The sequence below is a fragment of the Cydia pomonella genome, chromosome 26 (genome assembly GCF_033807575.1).
Source record: "Cydia pomonella isolate Wapato2018A chromosome 26, ilCydPomo1, whole genome shotgun sequence".
In the NCBI taxonomy this organism is placed as follows: domain Eukaryota; kingdom Metazoa; phylum Arthropoda; class Insecta; order Lepidoptera; family Tortricidae; genus Cydia; species Cydia pomonella.
Genome location: NC_084728.1, coordinates 9,923,502 through 9,945,392, shown reverse-complemented (window position 1 = coordinate 9,945,392; position 21,891 = coordinate 9,923,502). Strand labels below are relative to the sequence as shown.

At 37.5% G+C, this 21,891-nt stretch overlaps 1 protein-coding gene and 1 long non-coding RNA gene across 2 annotated transcripts; both read right to left on the bottom strand.

Annotated features, from left to right (window-relative positions):
• Positions 1-2: 2 nt before the first annotated feature.
• On the bottom strand, positions 3-21,846 carry LOC133532297 (uncharacterized). The gene is made up of 12 exons (XM_061870903.1): positions 21,381-21,846; positions 18,316-18,421; positions 17,139-17,268; positions 15,315-15,611; positions 11,835-11,955; positions 10,332-10,464; positions 7,626-7,754; positions 6,051-6,160; positions 3,713-3,792; positions 2,096-2,490; positions 1,610-1,715; positions 3-254 (listed from the first exon to the last, which is right to left on the bottom strand). Coding segments are annotated over exons 1-12 (1,800 nt in total). The 5' UTR covers positions 21,383-21,846; the 3' UTR covers positions 3-63.
• LOC133532300 (uncharacterized) lies at positions 3,914-4,928 on the bottom strand. Its single transcript, XR_009801675.1, has 2 exons — positions 4,398-4,928; positions 3,914-4,367 (listed from the first exon to the last, which is right to left on the bottom strand). It is a non-coding gene; the product is annotated as an uncharacterized LOC133532300 (long non-coding RNA).
• Positions 21,847-21,891: the final 45 nt, after the last annotated feature.

Genomic DNA, 21,891 nt, shown 5'->3' with positions numbered 1-21,891 from the left:
CGGCGGGGAGAGGGGCGGAGATGGACATTTGGCAGTAACAATGTGTGGGACCTTGACCTTGTGCTACGTGCCCGGCGGGGGAGGGCGGTGGACATATGGTAATAACAGACACTCACCTGGTCCTTCAAAGTGCACGTACAGCTGACACGTGTCATCTATGTGTGTGACCTTGACCTTGTGCCACGTGCCCGGCGGGGGGAGGGGCGGAGATGGACATTTGACAGGTACGGATACGCGGTCTAACGTCCAGCCCTCTGTTGACAAATAAATCTAGAGTTCCAAATCAATAAAATACCAAGCATTGACATATATCTAAGGACGGGTTTTTCGGACAATAAGAATGAGGCCAGTACAGCGGTGTCACGCACATGAATTCGAGCCAATCGTGCAGTCTAACGCCACGATGCGAGTGGTTGATGAGTTCGCATCACGCGCGCGATTGGTCACAACTAGTTGCATTAGACTGCACGATTGGCTCGACTTCGTGAGTGACACCACTGAACTAGCACCATTCTTGGTGTCTGTAACGCCCGTCCTTAGATATATGTCAATGATACCAAACTCTGCACACTTATTTTATTTTTTTATTTTATTTATTTGGAAAGCAAACGGAAATAAGTGAGCAGGAGATAAGGTTTCAAATACACACAAACGACATTCACTTATTTCCTTAACAGCTCTCACTATAACATGTATAACAGAAAATTTTACTTGGCCTAAGTAAAAAAAAAAAAAAAAACTTAAATACTTAATTCATCTCAGTTAATACATATACACGGTTTTTAAAGCATATATCTAAAAAGCATAAAATATAGTAATGTAATTAAAATATTATTAATAAATTATAATATTTTTTTATTAACTGACACAAATACACATTTGTCAAAATATTGTCTTTTCTGTAACCAATAATTAACTACTGCTTAAAAGTCTCGTTTAACTGGCTCTGCAAACAAGTCTGGCATTCATAAGTCTCACAAAAAAGATACCCACGTATGTTCATTGTTCCTATTACTAACCAATCAAATCTAAACCTTATATTCAAACCATAGGGTCGATTGCTAGTTTTATTTTTGTCTTTTACGAGTATCCTGTAATCATTAGTTTCTCAATGCAACTGTATTATTGTTAAACATTGTCATAATAAGTGCTTGTTTATTGCGTAACTTGTATTGTTTTTTTTAAGTTAGCTATTTATAAGTTGTCTTTAAGTGATATTTCTGTAATTTCTTAGACAACAATAATAGTACATTACGATACAAGTGCGAAAAATAGGAAATTCGAAACTAGTGGCGATAAATTAAAACACGACCGAAGGGAGTGTTTTAAATCGACACGAGTTGCGAATGACCTATTCGCACATGTATCGTACAACGTTTTACAGTACATATGGCCCTTTAAATGTTCGACACAGTAACGTAATATGCTCGTTTTCGCACTAGTGCTATAAAGTAGCACCATATGTACTGTAAAGATTCTTTAAACCGAAACTACTCTTAAGGTACTCAATACAAATATTAAAGGGTCTAGCAGGCTAAGGAAGAAGTGGCCCCTGTGACGACCAGGACAACGCTAGGAGGATGTTTTCAAAACGCCAAAAGTGACGTACCTGGGTGTATTTTGACGTGTCGTTTGTTGCACCGGTTGCCTTTGAAACAGCCCTCGCCCCCTTTGTAATGCTTGCAGATGTCCATTTCATCCCTGTTGTTATAGCCCTGCAAATGCGTAATAGTACATTACTAGAGAGGATGGCTAACGAAGGGTTGCAGGCCAAGTAGATATAGACGGCCGAGCGTAGCGAGGTCGATAGGGAGACGCGGCCGGCTACCCCGTTTCCCGCCGAGATTTGTATAGTGCTTTTCTCAAACTTGCAATGAAATAATTTAAAAAAAAATAGGGTTATGATGATGATGATGATGATTGTTTCATGTCCTAATGTGATAGGTTATTCAGTGCGTGGGGTATTGAAGAGGAACAAAAATGTTATTATTTTGGCGCTACCACGCACGCCATTAAAAAATAGCCAAAACCTCGCATGATTTGTGCACAAGCCCTAATGGCTGTTAAATAATTTTACCTCTTATTCAAAACTTACCGTAACAGCTTCTACCGCATTCTCATGTTCTGTATATTTCATTTCATCTAAATTTATATTTTCTATCGCCTCCAATTCTTGGACCCGTTCTTCATCAGATCTAAGGTCAATTTCATTCACCTTTTTATTATTAATTTCATCTGTCTCTATTTTATTTTCTTCAGAATTGGCGTTTATATCAATTTCTTCATCAAATGTATGTATTTCATCTAATGTTATTTTAGTTTCTTCAGAACTTATATCTTTACTAATATTTTCATTAGATTTGTTAAGTATATTTATATTTTCATTTTCATCAGGTTTGATTTTATCATTTAATTTATTTATTTCAGTCAAAGAATGTATGCTTTCGTTGTTAGTAATAGTTTTGGAGTTATTGTTCAATTCTGCATCGTCTAAAAACATATATTTTACATATACACAAATATTTTAACATTTAAGATGTCTGTGGTGTTCAGACGAAACGTCTCAACACCACAGACAGACGTACAAACATACTCCCCATTTTCCTCTCTATATATTAATATTAAAGAAATAATACATAGGCGATATGATGTATATTAACCACTGGTATGGTCGTACAAAGGGGTTGTTTGACTTTGTTAGTTTTTTTAGTTATTATAAAAATTAGAACATACATACATATAATTACGCCTATTTCCCGAAGGGGTAGGCAGAGACCACGGATTTCCACTTGCTACGATCCTGACATACCTCTTTCGCTTCCTTCACTTTCATGACATTCCTCATACACGCTCGTCGGTTTAGGGTGCTCTTGACCTGGCCTTTCTTCAGGATTTCCCCGATTTGATCAGAGAAAGTCCGCCGAGGTCTACCCCTTCCAGCTCCCTCTTCTACTTCTCCCTTATACACTCCTTCTACTTCTCCCTTATACACTCTCTTTGTTAACCTACTTTCACTCATTCTTTCCACGTGTCCAAACCATCTCAACATACCTTTCTCAATTTTTGTCACTACATCTTCGTTCAGTCCACACTTTTCCCTTATCACACTGTTCCTAATTCTATCTTGTAATTTTACACCACACACACTTCTCAACGCTCTCATTTCCACTGCATTTACTTGACTCTGATGTTTCTTCTGCCATACCCAACTTTCGCTACCATACATAAGTAAAGTAAGTAGTAAATTAGAAGCTTTTAAAATTATGATTTTCGCTCATAACTCTTATAATAATCAAAATTTTAAAAGTAAATCGAAGGGGCATAGCTGTGATGACAATATAATAAATTAAATTAAAAATATTAAATATTATAGGACATTATTACACAAATTGACTAAGTCCCACAGTAAGCTCAATAAGGCTTGTGTTGTAGGTACCTAGATAACGATATATATAATTATAAATACTTAAATACATAGAAAAAACCCATGACTTAGGAGCAAACATCCGTGTTCATCACACAAATAAATGCCCTTCCCCCGGGACCATCGGCTTCATAGGCAGGGTCACTACCCACTAGGCCAGACCAGTTGTCCTTCAATTGTGTAAAAATATTTTCCAAAAAATCAATATCCATGGATATTCCAATTTCCTTGGAGACTTGTATGGAGAAATGAGCATCTACTATCGTCTTCAGTACTTGCACAACTTACTCGAATCCAGTGCTTGCACTCGCTCATTGACGGTAGTTCCATCGTCTAAAAACACGTAAACACCCAGAGACAGCAAAGAACTGAAATTGAGAAGAGAATTATTAATCCTTTTTTCTACGCGTCGACTGTAATGGTTGAATTGGCTCTTTTATTTTTTTATTTTTTCGATTTTATTCACAAATAAGCTTACAGTCTAATAAACCAAGGCGCTTATAAGTAATGATATTATAATTATTATACATGCTATGTCACACTTACACTATGAAAATTACATGTCAACCTTACAAAAACAAAAAGCAAATTCGATTATATAATATTAAGTATGTCAATAAAGTAAATAAATATGAATGATAATCAATTAAATTAAGTTAAATTCAAAATTTCATAAATGCCTTTAATAATTTGGTAAGATGCATGATAAAAAATGTCAACGTCAGGTAATCGCATAGACATATCATTCAACAGAGCGATAGCTCTTGCAGAGGGAGCGTTTGCGGCCCAGCGCGTGCGCTGGTTTTTTGTAAATAATGTCATCTTTGACAGTTTTTTGTAAATAATGTCAATCGATCTTGTTTTTCCTGAGGATCAAATGTCTATATGGGACTCATGGCATTTAAGCAACACAAAGGTCAGAAATGAGAGTTAAAGTCTGAAGCTCGCACTCAACGATTGAAACGCTTCTAACAAAATGATAAGGTGATGTGACGTCACATTATATAAGTCTGTCCTAAATGTATGGAAGATCAAGGGAATTGCCATTTTGACCCTGAAATATTGCGTTTATGTGTATAGTTGTCATACAATTTATTTTTCAATAAAATGTAAGGAATGGTACTATTTTCTTTTCTATTTTTGAAAGACAAAAAACAATTTTTTTGAGACTTCGGAGCCTTGTATTTTTTTATAATCTCAATACATATTTTTTTAATTCCACTTTTTTTTTATAATGTATAGCTCATTTTCTATCCATGTAACTAAATATTGTTATAATATTCAACATGTGTCAAGTACCCAATTAAGATTTCGTATACCAAACTGTAATTGGGTACTTTTCATGTACGGGCTCCCAACTAAACTATAATATTCATTTCGAAACGGTTTAGTTAACTATAATGAAATTGACCAATCACAGCTCGCCGCGGTCAAGAGGACGAAACAAAACGATAGCTCAAATTAATTATTTATTTTAGATTGTATAGTAGAAACAATTGCTTCATGTCATGTCCTCTAGGATGCCATAGTGTTACAATTTTGCTCCATTTATCTCCTCCTCTAATAGTATGTCCAGCCCACTATCATTTCAGTTGTTTTGTTTTGTATGTCACATCAGTAAATCCTGTTTTGTCTCTTAAATCCTTGTTACTTATTCTGTCAATTTACCTTTGACGACCGGTCTGGCATAGTGTGTAGTGACCCTGCCTACGAAGCCGATGGTCCCGGGTTCAAATCCTGGTAAGGGCATTTATTCGTGTGATGAGCATGGATATTTGTTCCTGAGTCATGGGTGTTTTCTATGTATTTAAGTATTTATAAATATTTATATATTATATATATCGTTGTCTAAGTACCCTCAACACAAGCCTTATTGAGCTTACTGTGGGACTTAGTCAATTTGTGTAATAATGTCCTATAATATATATATATATATATATATATATATAAATCATAAACGCACACGTGACACCCTTAATATAGCAACATCCATTGACTACGAAAACCGCTTACCATTGCTTGTTAGTCTCCATAGGCTACGGTAGCCAAAATCGAGAAAAAACTGTCTCAAAATGTAATTTAGCGCAGAGCAAGTACCAGGGCCCCATGAGTTACGAGAAGGTGTCGTTGACCACCCCGCCGTACGGCCGGGCGCGTGCGAGTATGAAGGTATCGCGGCTGCTCGCGTATCTTAAATAGCTGTATACTTTTGGTTTGTTTACCTGTACGATTTCATTAGTTTAAAGTATTATTTTTGATGACTCTGATGACTTTGATGATAGAAAAAGTATTGTATACTCGTACAATAGTGATGTACTTAATCAAGCTTTTCAATGTAGTACCTCACTTTAAAACACTGTACTCGACTGAAAAGCTCTCTATTATATAACGATTGTATAAAATACTATTTCTGTATCCTACATTTTGAAAAAAGTCCAAACACTGAATTAACAAAAAATAAATATTTATTTTTCGAACCTGCTCGCAAAATTTCACGCGTATCCGTTAAAAAATGCGACGTATAGGGAAGATCAGTCGATAAAATATGACTTGATGATTACACTCCAAAGACAAAGTCAGTTCGTAAATACAATATAAAATAGTAAGAGATCTAAAATTGACTTACCCATCTTCATTTACGTCTTCAACAAGTTTAATTTCGTGTCGCTGTCCTAAGTATTGTTGCAGAAATTCTGTTCGCCTGTCTTCTAATTGTTTATCTTCTGTCTGATCTACCTAAACAAAAATATAAAATATCTTTAAAACGTGTGAAATTACTTAACCTCGTAAGGCCCAAGGTCCTACCTATAGAACTTATTCAGTTCGATGAAATTTAAATCATATTCAATTAGGACAGAGTTGCATTTGTTTTGTTTCGTGCAATTTTCAAACAAAATAAAATCTACTGTATTCCGTGCACTATAGGTTCAAATTCCAGTGGCAAATTTTGGATTTTTCATTTCTATGGCTGGGCCTTAAGAGGATATTATATTTGCCTGTAGCCTTTTTAGAGTTCCGTACCCAAAGGGTCAAACAGGACCCTATTACTGAGACTCCGCTGTCCGTCCGTCCGTCCGTCTGTCACCAGGCTGTATCTCATGATTCTCATGAACCGTGATAATTAGCCAGTTGAAATTTCTTCAGATTATGTATTTCTGTTGCCGCTATAACAACAAATACAAAAAAATATATATATTTCTTTCCAATCTCGAGGTTCACTCAATCCAATCATCGAATCCAGTTAATTTGTCACAACAATTATTACTTATTGACATTTTAATGTAAACAATAATTTCTATTTTAATAAGTATGTTTTATGTCAAACAATTTTTTTAATTAAAGAACAAAAAAATACCCGTTATGTACAGTCAGCATCAAAAGTAGCGGATCAAACAAGGTTTCATAAGTATCTACCGTTCTGTAACAGCTTAACAAAATGTGGTGGTTCTATACGTAGAACAACTAAGACGGTAAAAGATATACTTTTGAATGTAAATTTTAGAGATTTATTTATATTTGGATAAGTTATCCGGAATATCAGATACTTTTGGAGCGTTGTTTCATCCGCTACTATTGATGCTGACTGTACGTCTGCGCCATACGTAAAATTTAAAAACCACAAAGGACGCACTTATGCAGCAAGAGATTGGTGTGTGGATGTTTCATCAATCTTGTGAACCACCAAAGACAGCGTTTCATCTAGAAAGAGCTTTGATTTTTTTTTATACTACGTCGGTGGCAAACAAGCATACGGCCTGCCTGATGGTAAGCAGTCTCCGTAGCCTATGTACACCTGCAACTCCAGAGGAGTTACATGCGCGTTGCCGACCCTAACCCCACCCCCCTCGTTGAGCTCTGGCAACCTTACTCACCGGCAGGAACACAACACTATGAGTAGGGTCTAGTGTTATTTGGCTGCGGTTTTCTGTAAGGTGGAGGTACTTCCCCAGTTGGGCTCTGCTCTAGATCTGGAATGACATCTGCTGTGCTGTGCCCTACCACACAAAGCGAGATGACATTCACATTGCCCATACCTCTCTTTTGGACGTAGTTTAAGGACATACCCGGGTCCAAAATAATAATTTCTTCGGATTCTAACTTATCACATTTATATATTTATTATTTATATTTTCATTTCACATTTATGTTCTTACTGGGAAATTACAAGACTAAATGTAGGCAAAATTTTGAGGTTACTTACGTCGGCTAAATAACAGAGATGCGCCAAAGGCGGGGTGGTTGCGAACTGCGGGGCGAGAGGCAACAGGCGACTTTGGGTAGCTGGTTGGAATTCCCCCGTGTCCACAAGAAATACTTCCGGATCACCATCCTATAGAGAAACAATTATTATTATTTAATAAGCAGACAGGCAGTTTGTTTTTTTTTTTTTTTTAATCTTTATTAGAGAGCTTTATCGCTTAGCGATTATGTCGCTCCATATAATCAACATACAATAACACTCATTGACGCTTACTAAGACCTATATTTACGAGTCTGAACAGTGCTCTGGCCTCGTCCGACAATGGAAAAGCCAAGGCACTATTACAGCCACCGACATTGTGAAAAGTATTATGGGCTATTTTCAGTTGGTTCCTAAAGGACTCGTTCCGCACACATTCCACTAATATGTGGTACACGTCCTCAATCATATTGCACTCTGAACATAATGGTGTGGCAACTTTACGCATCATGAAACCAAACTTATTTAGTGGAATGTGCCCCGAACGTATTCTTAGAGCTGTTAAAATTTCTTGCCGACTAGACAGGCAGTTATGACAACTGATAGGACCAGCGGTGGCATCATGTTTCCATTTTTATCACTTGTCACTATGCCCGTCACTTTCGCACTTACATACTTGTTAGAACGTGACAGGCATGGTGACAAATGATAAAGAACCGACCATCTGTATCCAGTATTCATATAGATAGTTATCATGAACGAGTAGTAGATATACTTATTTATTTATTTATTTAAGAAACAAACAGTCTTTTATAGTTATATATAACACAGGAACTTTTCTTAAAACTAGACTTACAGTTTCCTTAATGAAAATATTTTAACATCATGCTTATTAAATATGCTTTGCTTTAATATAATATGCTTGTCTAATTTATTTTTAAACTGGTTCACATTTTGTGCTGAAACCACGTCTTCTGGGAGTTTGTTCCAAGCCCTCACCACTCGGTTGCTCAGAAAGTGTTTGTAAGGGTTACTGTGAGACCTATGCCTTTCTAGCTTTAAGTGATGACCTCTCAGACGTTTGTTGTTGTCGCGATTAAACATCTATTTAAAAAAAAATACTGGGTATGAAATCGGAAAGCTAATATAAGAGCTTTTAACTGAATAATATGGCATATATGGCTGTTAGCCGTTGCTCGAAGTACAAATAAAATAAAAAAATACTTTCCACCCTAGCTATTTATTTATTCAAACTTTATTGCACGATATAAAATTGTACAAATGGCGGACTTAATGACTTAAGGCATTCTCTACCAGTCAACTATTGGGTCAGACAGAAACTTGCAGTTAGTGCAGGATTGTACACAACGAGAGGGAATATGAAACACAAATCAATTCTAAACAATATAACAATATTCTATCAATTATATATATAGGGATTCCCAATCTTTTTCAACATGCGGCGCAGTTACAAGTTTAGTATTTTGCAACGGCGCCTTGTAAATTTAAAATCACGGTCGAAAAAGAGTGACACGACGCTATATTATTTACCGATGCGAGCGCCCAAATAGGTACCCGCGAATATTTGTAGTTTCGGATAATGATAGAACTCACGGCGCCCCTCTTTACTTTCTACGGCGCACCAGGGCGCCGCGGCGCACACTTTGGGAACCCCTGATATAGGCTATCAGCCTATGAAAGGTGAACTTTCCGATTAGGAGAGATGAAAAAAATATTACTCTGCTAATCCGCGAAAAGATAAGATACATCTCCTGAGGATGCCTCGTAGAGAGACGGAACACGTGTCGAGTTTTGTATTTTTGGTGGTGGGTATTTATTTTTGCGGTGGGAGGGTGGTAACACTAATTGCATGTAAAAATACGCAAGTAAGTATAACGGGTTAGCACTGATTGACTGGACAGGAGCATCTTAAAAAGAAGAAGAATTAAATAATAATAAATAAATAATAAATATTATAGGACATTATTACACAAATTGACTAAGTCCCACAGTAAGCTCAATAAGGCTTGTGTTGAGGGTACTTAGACAACGATATATATAATATATAAATATTTATAAATACTTAAATACATAGAAAACAGCCATGACTCAGGAACAAATATCCATGCTCATCACACAAATACATGCCCTTACCAGGATTTGAACCCGGGACCATCAGCTTCGTAGGCAGGGTCACTACCCACTAGGGCAAACCGGTCGTCAAAGGTAAATTGACAGAATAAGTAACAAGGATTTAAGAGACAAAACAGGATTTACTGATGTGACATACAAAACAACTGAAATGATAGTGGGCTGGACATACTATTAGAGGAGGAGATAAATGGAGCAAAATTGTAACTATGGCATCCTAGAGGACATAAAAGAAACAGAGGTAGGCAATTTAAAAGATGGTCCGATGAAATAGAGGACATGGCTGGAAGGACTAAAATATGGACCAGATTAGTGCAAAATAAGGAAGAGTGGAGAAGATTGGGGGAGGCCTTTGCCCAAAGGCACACATAATCGGTTATCGTAGATTAAGGAAAACTATAGATACTTACGGTATAAAAATGTATTTATGATATGAGGCTATAAATAAAATAAAAATACGAAATCTTAATTCTACAATCACAGTCGATGAGTAGAAAAAGAAAATTTTCTTAGCTTTCTATGTTCTGAATAACTCGTTGTTTTTGAGAAAAAACTTAATGTAATGTTATTACATACCTCTGACGTTACGTAGAGAGCTCTAAGGAAATGCTTAGTTACAGTTTCGTCATAGTAAGCACAAACGCTTTTAGGAATGAATTTCTCCACAACTTCTCGATTTTGGTAATAATTCAACATTTCTTCCATAAGCCTGAAATGAAAGAAATAAAATAATTAATTTGTTTACAGTGTTGTGGCGACTTACTCGGCTCGCCACTCTACCAGCGCTGTACAACCTTACGCGCGTAAGTCCGCGCGCCTGCGCGATGCGCCACCGCCGTTGCTTAGCAAAGAATATGCACAACAAATCACCGTACCAAGCTAACTGAAGCTAGTTGATGGTTGGATGCCAAGACGTTGTGTCACAATTTGACGTTAAAAAACAAAAGAAGGTTGCTTTACAGTCCTATGTGTGTAAGGCAGTATGAAATTCCTTTACATATCATCTTCACTCATCGCACCTGATATGTAGTATTTCCGGACCTAATTTGACGTAAGTCATGGCATCATTTCATAGCAAGTTTGAGAAAAAGTAATTATAATGTTGGGTTACGCAAAACACGGTAAGTAGTAGTCGTTAGAAATATCTTAAAATGTCCAACGGATTATCGACTCTATCTCTATTGACAATAGATTACAAGTTAGTTTCGTTCACTAGGTATATATATATATTTTTTATACTATGTCGGTGGCAAACAAGCATACGGCCCGCCTGATGGTAAGCAGTATCCGTAGCCTATGTACGCCTGCAACTCCAGAGGAGTTACATGCGCGTTGCCGACCCTAACCCCCTCCCACCCATCGTTGAGCTCTGGCCTTACTCACCGGCAGGAACACAACACTATGAGTAGGGTCTAGTGTTATTTGGCTGCGGTTTTCTGTAAGGTGGAGGTACTTCCCCAGTTGGGCTCTGCTCTAGATTTGGAATGACATCCGCTGTGCTGTGCCCTACCACACAGAGCGAGATGACATTCACAATGCCCATACATCTCTTTCGGACGTAGTTTAAAGACGTACCCGGGTCCAAAAATACACGTGAGGTCTCCTTATACCCAACCAACGTGATTTGTCGTGATTTTTTCGTAGATGTAGATATAGGTTATGGATTTAGATACGCGGCCGGCAACCCCAACTTTCATTAAAAAATAATTTGTAAGTCAATTTATTTTATTCGTAGGTTTACAGCTAAAAACAAATTACGAATCTACTACTATTTGATGGTTGAATGCCAAGACGTTGTGTCACAATTTAATGTTGAACAACAAAAGAATGTTGCTTTACAGGCCTAGGTGTGTAAGGCTGTATGAAATTCCTTTACATATCATCTTAACTCAGCGCACCGGATTCGTAGTATTCCCGAACCTAATTTGAAGTCATGTCAACATTTCATTGCAAGTTTGAGAAAAGAATATTTACTTGCTAAGATAAAATTGCAGTATTTCTTGTCAAAACCTGCGCCAATTCTGAGGATTAAGTTGCCAAAGCACTGAGATGAAAAGTATCACACTACGTTAAACTTACCTGAGGAGCAAAGTATCATCCACTACTATCCATAATTGGACGCCATTCACAGTGACAATGGTAGCTTCGTGTGTTGCTGGATCCAACTTTGGTTGCGGTGGCAGGCCCACCGGTTGACATCCTGGAAACGTAGACAGATTTATTTCATTCCGCAACACAACATGTATCCTACATTGTTCGTGTTAGGAATGGTAGGATACAATAAACTAGAAGTTAGAAGGGAAATGGGGCTAGCTTCATATATATTTAAGTTGTTACGAGGAAAGTTGTGCAAGCCTGGAGTCCTGGCAGAGGTGCGTTTGAACGTACCGGATCGGTATGTGTGGCGACGGCGGCGGCCGAGCCTGCTGGCCGAGCCGCGCGCTCGAACGCAACTCCTTCGCCAGGCCCCCTTTGCGCGCGCAATTCGGACGCTTAATCGAGTAGCGATCGAGTTAGATTTGTTTCTTTGTTCTTTGAGCGAATTCACAAGGGCCACGCTGTATGTATTGTGTTTGTAATAATGTATTTACTATATACCTATGTAATTCTTTTTCTTGGTGTGTCAAATTCCATATTGTCGAATTAGGATAGCCTGTAACGATGGTTGTGTGTATGTAATAAAAAAACAAAAAAAAAAACAGGAACTAGAACTAATATAGGTGTCGGCGAGTGCAAACACAATTGGCTACTTGCCTGTTTTTTGTAAATAATGTCAAACGATCTTGATTTTCCTGAGGATCAAATGTCTATATAGGACTCATGGCATTTAAGCAAAACAGAGGTCAGAAATGAGAGTTAAAGTCTGACGCTCGCAGACGACGATTGAAACGCCTCTAACAAAATGATAATGTGATGTGACGTCACATCACATAAGTCTGTCCTGAATGTATGGAAGATTAAGAGAATGTCTTTTAACCCTGAAATATTGCGTTTATGTATAGGTATAGTTGCCATACAATTTATTTTTCAAAAAATGGAAAGAATTAATGGCAATATTTTCTTTTTATTTATTGAAAGTAAAAAAAAAAATCAGACTTTGGAGACTTGTAATTTTTTATAATCTCAATATGTCTTTTTAAATTCCACTTTTTTATAATAGATGGCTCATTTTCTATCCATTTAACTAAATTATGATATAATATTCAACATGTGTCAAGTACCCAATTAGGTGGCGTTGTTTTATCACAAGGTTCCCATGGCCATACTATAAATGTTACGGAGGTGGTTTTATCGGAACCGAAGCCGAAACCGGAGTTTTTAACTGGTTAACGGAACCGAAACCGGAGGTGAAGGTGGAGCCATAGAAAACCTAATCTACCTATATTAAGGCCGGATCAGATAATAAAATTAAACATTGCTATCATAAGTCCGAAAGTCCGAAATAAATGATTTTTATTTTTATTTTATTTATTTTATTTTATAAGTAATATAAGTATGTATGTATTATGTATGTATGGTATGTTATTGTATTTGGTTGTTGTTGTTAAAGTAGCACCGCCCACAATCTCTGCTTTGCCTAAAAGTTGACTGGTAGAGAATGCCTCATGGCATTAAGTCCGCCTTTTGTACTATACGGTTTTCTTTTGTGCAATAAAGAATAAATAAATAAATATTCTTTAATTTCCATATAGCACTTACTTTCGGCTTTGTCAAATAATTTTTTGAAAAAAAAAAAAAAAAAAACCGTCACAGTCACACGGTAAAAATCAATTACATTCCACTATGACCTAGATAGCTAAAGGAAGAATATAATGCCTCGATACCGGCCGCGAAACAAGAACCAATTCACGAGTAGGTAAATAATCGTCTCGGAATAGATAGATAGATAAACCATTTATTCGCTTGCCGCAATACACACAACTAAACAAAAAATAGCAACAGTAAAATAAAAATTAAATAAATAACAAAAAGCATCGAATAAAAGGTAATGTGTGCTGTGTGCGTTGCAGCAAAACAAAATCAGTTGCAGGAATACGTGGGAGACAAGTTGAAACGTGTTTGTACTTCTAGGCTCGCGCCGCGCACCGCGGCCGCTGATGGTCTTCAAGCTCCGGCATAACTACGCTTGAAATCAATCGGAACCGAAGGCGAGGTGTAAAATCAACCAAAAGTTTCGGTATATCGGAACCGAAGCCGAAGCTCCGTAACATCCCTAATTGTCACCCACCTTACGTACACATACATACGTAAGTTGGGTGATAATGTGAAGTATCAGCTCAACCAAATACTTAATAACATAAATAAAGTTTTATATTCAGGCATCACGTACATTACACACACCTAGGGCTGCCATCCGTCCGGGTTTTCCCGGATTTGTACTAGTTTGGAGGCCGTCCGGGGGGGGTGTCAAGAAGTGTCCCGGACACTTTTCATGTAAGGAAGCACATTAAAAATACATGTAAAATTAAAGGTGTTGTTTTTAAAAAATATTATTTTCAGACTCGACCGGGGAAAAAATGCGATTTACGCCAAATGTCCGGGTTTTTTTGAATCTTTGTCCGGGTTTGGCGAAATTCGAGATTGCAGCCCTACACACACCCATATCACACTAAAGAGAATTGCTTAGAACTAGAATAAAAGTAAAACAAGTAGAATAAAATAAAATAAAAAATAATGGGAAGTTCTAATTTAGCTGTATAAAAAGCGGCCAAGTGCGAGTCGGACTCGCCCATGAAGGGTTCCTTTATGACGTATTAAAAAAAACTACTTAAATTACTAGATCTCGTTCAACATTTTACCACTTTGGACACACATTTGGTAGTGTCTCTCGCGCAAACTATTCACTTTAGAAAAAAATTATATTAGGAACCTAAATATCATTTTTGAAGACCTATCCATAGATACCCCACACGTATGGGTTTGACGAAAAAAAATTTTTTTTTAATTTTATGACGTATTAAAAAAAACTACTCACTAGATCTCGTTCAAACCAATTTTCGTTAGAAGTTTGCATCGTAATGTATATCATATATTTTTTTTAGATTTTTCATTCTGTTATTTTAGAAGTTACAGGGGGGGGGGACACACTTTTTTTTCACTTTGGGAGGTTCTTTCGCGCAAACTATTCAGTTTAGAAAAAAATGATATTGAAACCTTAATATCATTTTTGAAGACCTATCCATAGATACCCCACACGTATGGGTTTGATGAAAAAAGATTTTTTGAGTTTCAGTTCTAAGTATGGGGAACCCCCAAAATTTATTGTTTTTTTTTCTATTTTTGTGTGAAAATCTTAATGCGGTTCATAGAATACATCCACTTACTAAGTTTGAATAGTACAGCTCTTATAGTTTCGGAAAAAAGTGGCTGTGACAGAATCGGACAGACAGACGGACATGACGAATCTATAAGGGTTCCGTTTTTTGCCATTTGGCTACGGAACCCTAAAAATGCCATTAATATCCAAACCCCGCTGTAATGACATGTTGCTGTGTGTGTGGGCTCAACTCTGGTACCGATACCTATTTAATTATAAGTATTATTGTTATAAATATATACCTGTATTAGTTAAATCTTCATTTTGCTCCTCCACTGTTTTATTTCCTTCCATTTTATTTAAATCTCTTCCATTAGAACTCAAATTACTCTCTCTCCAATTCTCTCTCTTAAATGTTTGTTTTGTATGACTTATTCCTCTATTCTCCCTTCTGTTGTATGACTTTCTATCGTTTGTTGGTAACCTCTGCATGTTAGAGTGAGATGGTGTATTAGAGTGAGAAGACGATAATTCACGTGAATATTTCGGGTTTTTTGGTGGTACAGGGTGATATGTATCTGTATTAGCACTGTTGGTTTCTGTAAAATTTTAATTTAATTCTTATTGTATTGGTTGGAAAACGTCCGTCGGGGTCCCAGAGGGCCTACCGCGTACAACGTTCGACGTGTTTCCTCCCTGTCACACTTACGTACGAATTTACAAGAGCGACAGATAGGCAACACGTCGAACGTGGTTCGCGGTAGGCCCTCTGATACCGCTGGAGTGAGGAAGCCCTAAAAGACCTGTCTGCAGTGTCCGCCCTCGGAATACCTAAGGCCGTGAAATGGCGCAGAATAGGACAGAGTGGCGTTATTTTGTTGTCAGAAGCGAAGATCCTTTTCGGGTTACTGAGCCAGCTAAGTTTTAAGTAGGTCCCACAGCTGGGGACAGGTCTATAAAGATCGAAAGAGATTGGTCTGTAGTCTCCACACCAACCAAAGTGGGCAGGAGGACTTCACATTGGTACTCCATCGATTTTTTTTACGATATATGACACGACACGTCAAGATTAAGTAGTTTACATCAAAAATCAAATCGAAATATCTTTAGCTAACAGAAAGGCATACAAATAAAACCGTACAAGTGCGAGTCGGACTCGCCCACCGAGGGTTCCGTACTTATTCGTATTTGTTGTTATAGCGGCAACAGGAATACATCATCAGTGAAAATTTCAACTGTCTATAGCTATCACGATTCATAAGATACAGCCTGGTGACAGACGGACGGACAGCGGAGTCTCAGTAATAGGGTCCCGTTTTACCCTTTGGGTACGGAACCCTAAAAACACATTGCAGTGAAACTCACACTAGGCATAGCTTATATCGTGGCGATCAAGATCATAACGAATTACCAAGTTGTTGCGGTAAATTAAGTAACTAAGGCCCACTTGAATCACTCCACTAACCTGAGGTTAACCGGTTAAACCTGAAGTTACCATGGTTACTAGAACAAGTTGACACTGGGTTAACGGTTTAACCCCTTAACCCCAGGTTAGTGGAATGGTGCAAGTGGGCCTAAGTTCTAGTCTAGAATTATCTTACTATAATAAAATATAGTCTTTTCTAATACGAAATATGATAATGATGATGATGGTGTAATCCTGTCCCTCATTATGGACATAGGGCTCTCAGAAGAATTTTCCATTTGTTATGATTCTGAGCGGCTACTTGCTGCTCTTTCCAGCCGAGTCCAGTTGGGCCAGCCTCCTCAACTGCTCGCCTCCATATGGTACGAGGCCGCCCTGACCGTCTACTGCCAGGCGATTGCCAGCGGAGACCCTGCTTGGACAGGTGGTTCGGTCTACGGAGCGTGTGTCCGATCCATCGTCATTTCCTTACAAGGGTATCCTGGCCTATGGGTTTCTGGTCAGTCATAGGCCACAATCTGACGTTTGAGATAGTTCATGGCCAGTAAATCCCTAGGATGCGTCGCAGGTACTTGTTTATAAACACCTAAAACCGATGGCGATGTCCTTCCTCACACGCCATGTTTCCCAACCGTACAGCAGGACCGACGTGTCGTTGCAGTTGAACATTTTTATTAGAAAAACGAAAATATAGGCATACCGAAACTGCTTGCTGCCAGGTTGAATTCCGTTACGGCATACATGAATTCATCTAGCTGTCTGCTGCACTGCAGAAAGCGGTGCCTAAACTCTCTAGGTTCACATGATGGCTGGCCCAGGAAGCCTCTTGCCTGTAGTGAGAAATAATATTGTTAAAAATTATGGAATAATCTTACCTAAACAAAATCTGGATTGCCCCGCGTGCCCACACTCGTGCTCTGAATCTGACCTGAGAGATGCCACGGTCCGGGCCATGCCGGGCATCCACTGTTTAGGGGAACCTCGACACGATAGAAGAAGAAAAAAAAACTACCCTCAAATGGCTCATTAAGCCGGTTGGGGGTAGATGAAAACATTACATGATCATATAATGTAGGTTAGTCAGGTTGATTAGTCACAGATCCAAGTGCTTTTTTATTTGGTTGGTTAACCAATAAATGTTATAAGTACCCAAAAATTTATAAATTGTTTGTTTACTTTTATTTAAATACCTAAAGATACAGAGTATAGTCAGAGGCGTATTTTATATTTTTTGTAGTATATTTGGCGCCCTGGGCCAATAGGGAATTACTGAAATGTTCTGCCGCCAGAGTGCATCATGTGCCTTTCGTAAATCATGGACTAACATATACATACTGTGCCTTAAGAGGAAAGAGGACGGCCGATTCTCCATACACTACGTCCCCATTTTCCTCCCTGGATATTGACATTTATTTATTTATTATTTAATAAGCAGGCAGGCAGTTTGACAACTGATATGACCGGTATCCAATATTCATAAAGATAGTTATCATGAACGAGTAGTAGATATAATGTGCTTGGCTTAAGAAAAAAATGAGTTTAAGCAGGTATAACAAAACACGTGCTCATTATTTTTTGCTGCTTTCAAACATATACTCAAACCAGCCATTAACTAGCAAGTTGCTGGAGCATCACTTTCTATAGGAGTTAGAAGATTTAGTAACTTTTTAGTACTTTGGAGGACAATTTCTCCCAATAGGTTGAGTTTGGGCAGCTAAAAAAAAATATGTGTCCGTTATTTTAGACTACTCAATAACATATATAAATATGAATCAAATCGGAACCGGACAGTTATGTACCTTTCCTTGTTAGTCGATTTGTGTAAGAATTTCCCTATAATATTTTTTATTAATTTATTCGTTCATCTGACCACTTACTTGTTCTTGTAAACGCCCAATATGGTGCACTGCTGCAACACACGCACTGTCAAACCTCCTGATCCGTCCCTCCATCTCCCGTTGATGATGATATGATTGAGAACTCCTGAAACATTAGTAAATTATTTATCACGAGCTACTCTCTGGTAGGGACTGGTTACGGTATAATGGTATGGTTTAGAATAATTTTAAAAGTGAAAAAATTACTGCCGTATGGATCCAGAGGCCGTGAGTTCAAGTCTCACCCAAGACAGTGATTTTTCCACTTTTAAATTTATTCTAAGCTTAATAGCATCGTTCGCAGACATTTCTGCTTGTTAAAAATTAATTTAATGGTAGCTGTAATGTAGGTAGATAATAAATACTTTGATAAGCGCTTGACAGCGCAGGTAGATTCAAGACCCATTCTTGCAATACACGAATACTCCTAAGTGTAAGGCCTGAGTGGACGCACGAGTTGGGCGTGCAGCGGGGCGGGGCGTGCGGCGTGCATGTTCAACAAATGCAAACGTATAGGAGCGGCCTTAGTGCACGCTGCTTAAATCACTTATGAGCCCGACGCCACGCTGCACGCCCCGCCGAACGCTCCGCTTCGAGCGTCCACTCAGGCCTTACACTAACGGTTGTGTTTCCTTGTGCTCCTGTAAATATAATTATCCCGGGGGATTTATTGAGTACATTACAGTAGCAGTATAAAATTACGATACCGATACCACCGATACATTATACTGGTTACCTGTATAAAGTGTGTGGCTCCTATATAAAGGTATCGCTACCATTTTAAAATAACGGTACCGGTATTTTTTCCGGTATATATCTTAACCGTTATTATAGCCAAACTGATAGTATTAAATAAAATCAAAAGGGCTTATGGGTTTACACTTACATAGACAGCTTCATCCAATAGGAACCAAGTTGGCGCAAGGCGCGGGCGGCTTGCCAACGAAGCCTAAGCTGATAGGGTACCTTTATGAAAGCGGTTAAGGTACCCGAAAAAATTACGGTACCGTTATTTACCGGTAGCGAAATACTTTTATTCGGCTACCTAAATGGTTCGGATTAAACCTGTATGACGTCATACCGTTATACATATAAAGGTATCGTTATTTTTCGATTATACAGTCCCTGCTCGCCAAATAACGGTCTCTATTGTTTCCCATAAAGTTTTAAGTCTTAATGTATTGTTTGTCCGCATTTTCGTTAGTCATAATTTGGTTTTTCTCAGATACGCGTAACTTTTCAGGATTGCTATAAAACAAACCTAACCTAACCTATCCATAGGATAACTTAACGAAAATCCTGAAAAATTAATTTTCAGAGCTCTGCTCTTTCAGAGTTGACTATCATTACCATACCCCGGGGTTTTCGGTGCGGGAATGTTTTACACTAGCCAAAAAACAGGTTAAAACTATAAAAGTTAATACTATTTTAATATTTCTAAGCGCATTTGAAGCTTACCTTCTATTTTTAATTCATAGTTTGGTAATTATTTTACAATAGACAAAGTTATAAATACAAGAAAACATTCCCGCACCGAAAACCCTGGGGTATGATCATTACATTATGACCAATGATTATGTCAAACAAAGAGATCCACCCTCTAATTCTTATAAGATCAGGCCGTACCCTAAACCACTGATGTTAAATTTTCGACATCCCTTACTTTTTGAATGTTAGATGTCCGCAGCAAGCTCGGTTCTCCATACAAACGTAGTTACGCTCTCATTTTAAAACAACTACCTAGATTGCTCTGAAAATTTGTACATAGAATAGGATGAGGAATATCTATGCCTGTAATTAGTTTATGTAGCTTTAGATACCATAATAAAGAAAAGCATTTTAAATTTAAATTTTTCATACAAAACTAGTTTTTGCTCTGTTTTGTTTTATTTAATATTAGCTGGAGCTATATAAACTAATTACAGGCATAGATATATCTCATGTCATTGTATGTGCAAAGTTTCATTACAATCCTACATTTTAAAATTACAGGTTTTAAAATTAGAATAGAAACTTTGTTTGTATGGGAAGGTGAAATTCGGCTCGGCATAATGGTTATGATGACATACTACATTCATACGCCTGAGCTTAAAGGTTAATGCCTATTTGAATTAGAGCAAAAACATGTTAGATTGGTACCCAAAATATGGCTCAAGAAAAGGAGGAAATCAGATGGGAGGATGAAATTAAATTGGCAACTGGAGGTTGCCCGAGACAGACAACAGTGGGAATGCTTAGAGATATTTGCAGACAGGCACATTGAACTGGGAAACATTTCACAGTGTATAAACTTATTTTCTAATGTGTAAACTAAAAATGTTTCTTAGAACAGAATAAATAGATTAAATAATTGAAGAATGCATACTTGGAATAAACAAGTGCTGGTAGCCTAGCGGTAAGAGTGTGTAACTTTCAATCCGGAGATCACGGGTTCAAACCCCTGCGGTACGAATCAATGAGTTTTTTAGAACTTATGTAAGAAATATCATTTGATTTTTACCAGTTGTTTTTTGGTGAAGGAAAACATTGTGAGGAAAGTCAGACTAATCCCAATAAGGCCTAGTTTACCCTGTTTTGGAAGGTCAGATGGCAGTCGCTTTCATGAAAACTAGTACCTATGCCAATTCTGGGGATTAGTTGTCAAGCGGACCCCAGGCTCCCCAGAGTCGTGGCAATATGCCGGGACAAAGCGAGGAAGAAGAACATACTTGGAATAAACATTTTAGCTCTTGCTAGTTCACATGGTCTACAGAAAATCACTTCCTTATTGGACATGAATGGAAGTTTACAATAATATAAAATTTACGTATCTAACCTACTAATTATATATTGATAATTCAATATATCTTTATCTTTACTGAAGTCCAGAAAATACCAGCCATACACTATGATTACACGTTTCACATACCTGAGACTTTATTTCGTTTTGAGGAAAAAGTTACAGTAAAACGAAGTACTATTGTATTGTATTGTATTCGGGCGATTTTCCACAACTCGACGACTGGCGCCTATTTTGAAACGAAGGACTAATTGTCTACAGTTTGTTAAGTAATAGACATACTTACATTATGGCAGTTGTTATTTATTCCAATCATAAATACAGGAAAGCTTCAATCATGTCAATTTTCATTAACAAAAAACCACATGTAACAAACACAATGCTATAAAGTTGATAAAGTCGTTTGCACATGTAACAATAACATCGTTATAATTTGTATCATTATTGGATAAAAGGAGAATTTTACACCATATTTTCTTTAGAAATATTATGCGTATTTTATACTGTAATTCGTAGAGCTTTTACATTAAAATATTCATGACGAAAAAAAGTTGTTTAGTGACACACACTGACGACACGACACTGACGTTGACGTGACGTCACTTGCGTTGACAGTGACACTTTAAAGTGCGTTCAGATACTTTGCCCAAGACTAATAGATGATGTATTACCGAATAATATCCCGCGGCCTATCAATTTTCAAACGCTTCTAGTTCTCATGGATCCTCCCATCACTGGAATTTTTCTTAAACACATACAAGAAAATAATATAAAACTTTAAATGTAGAGCATTTTCT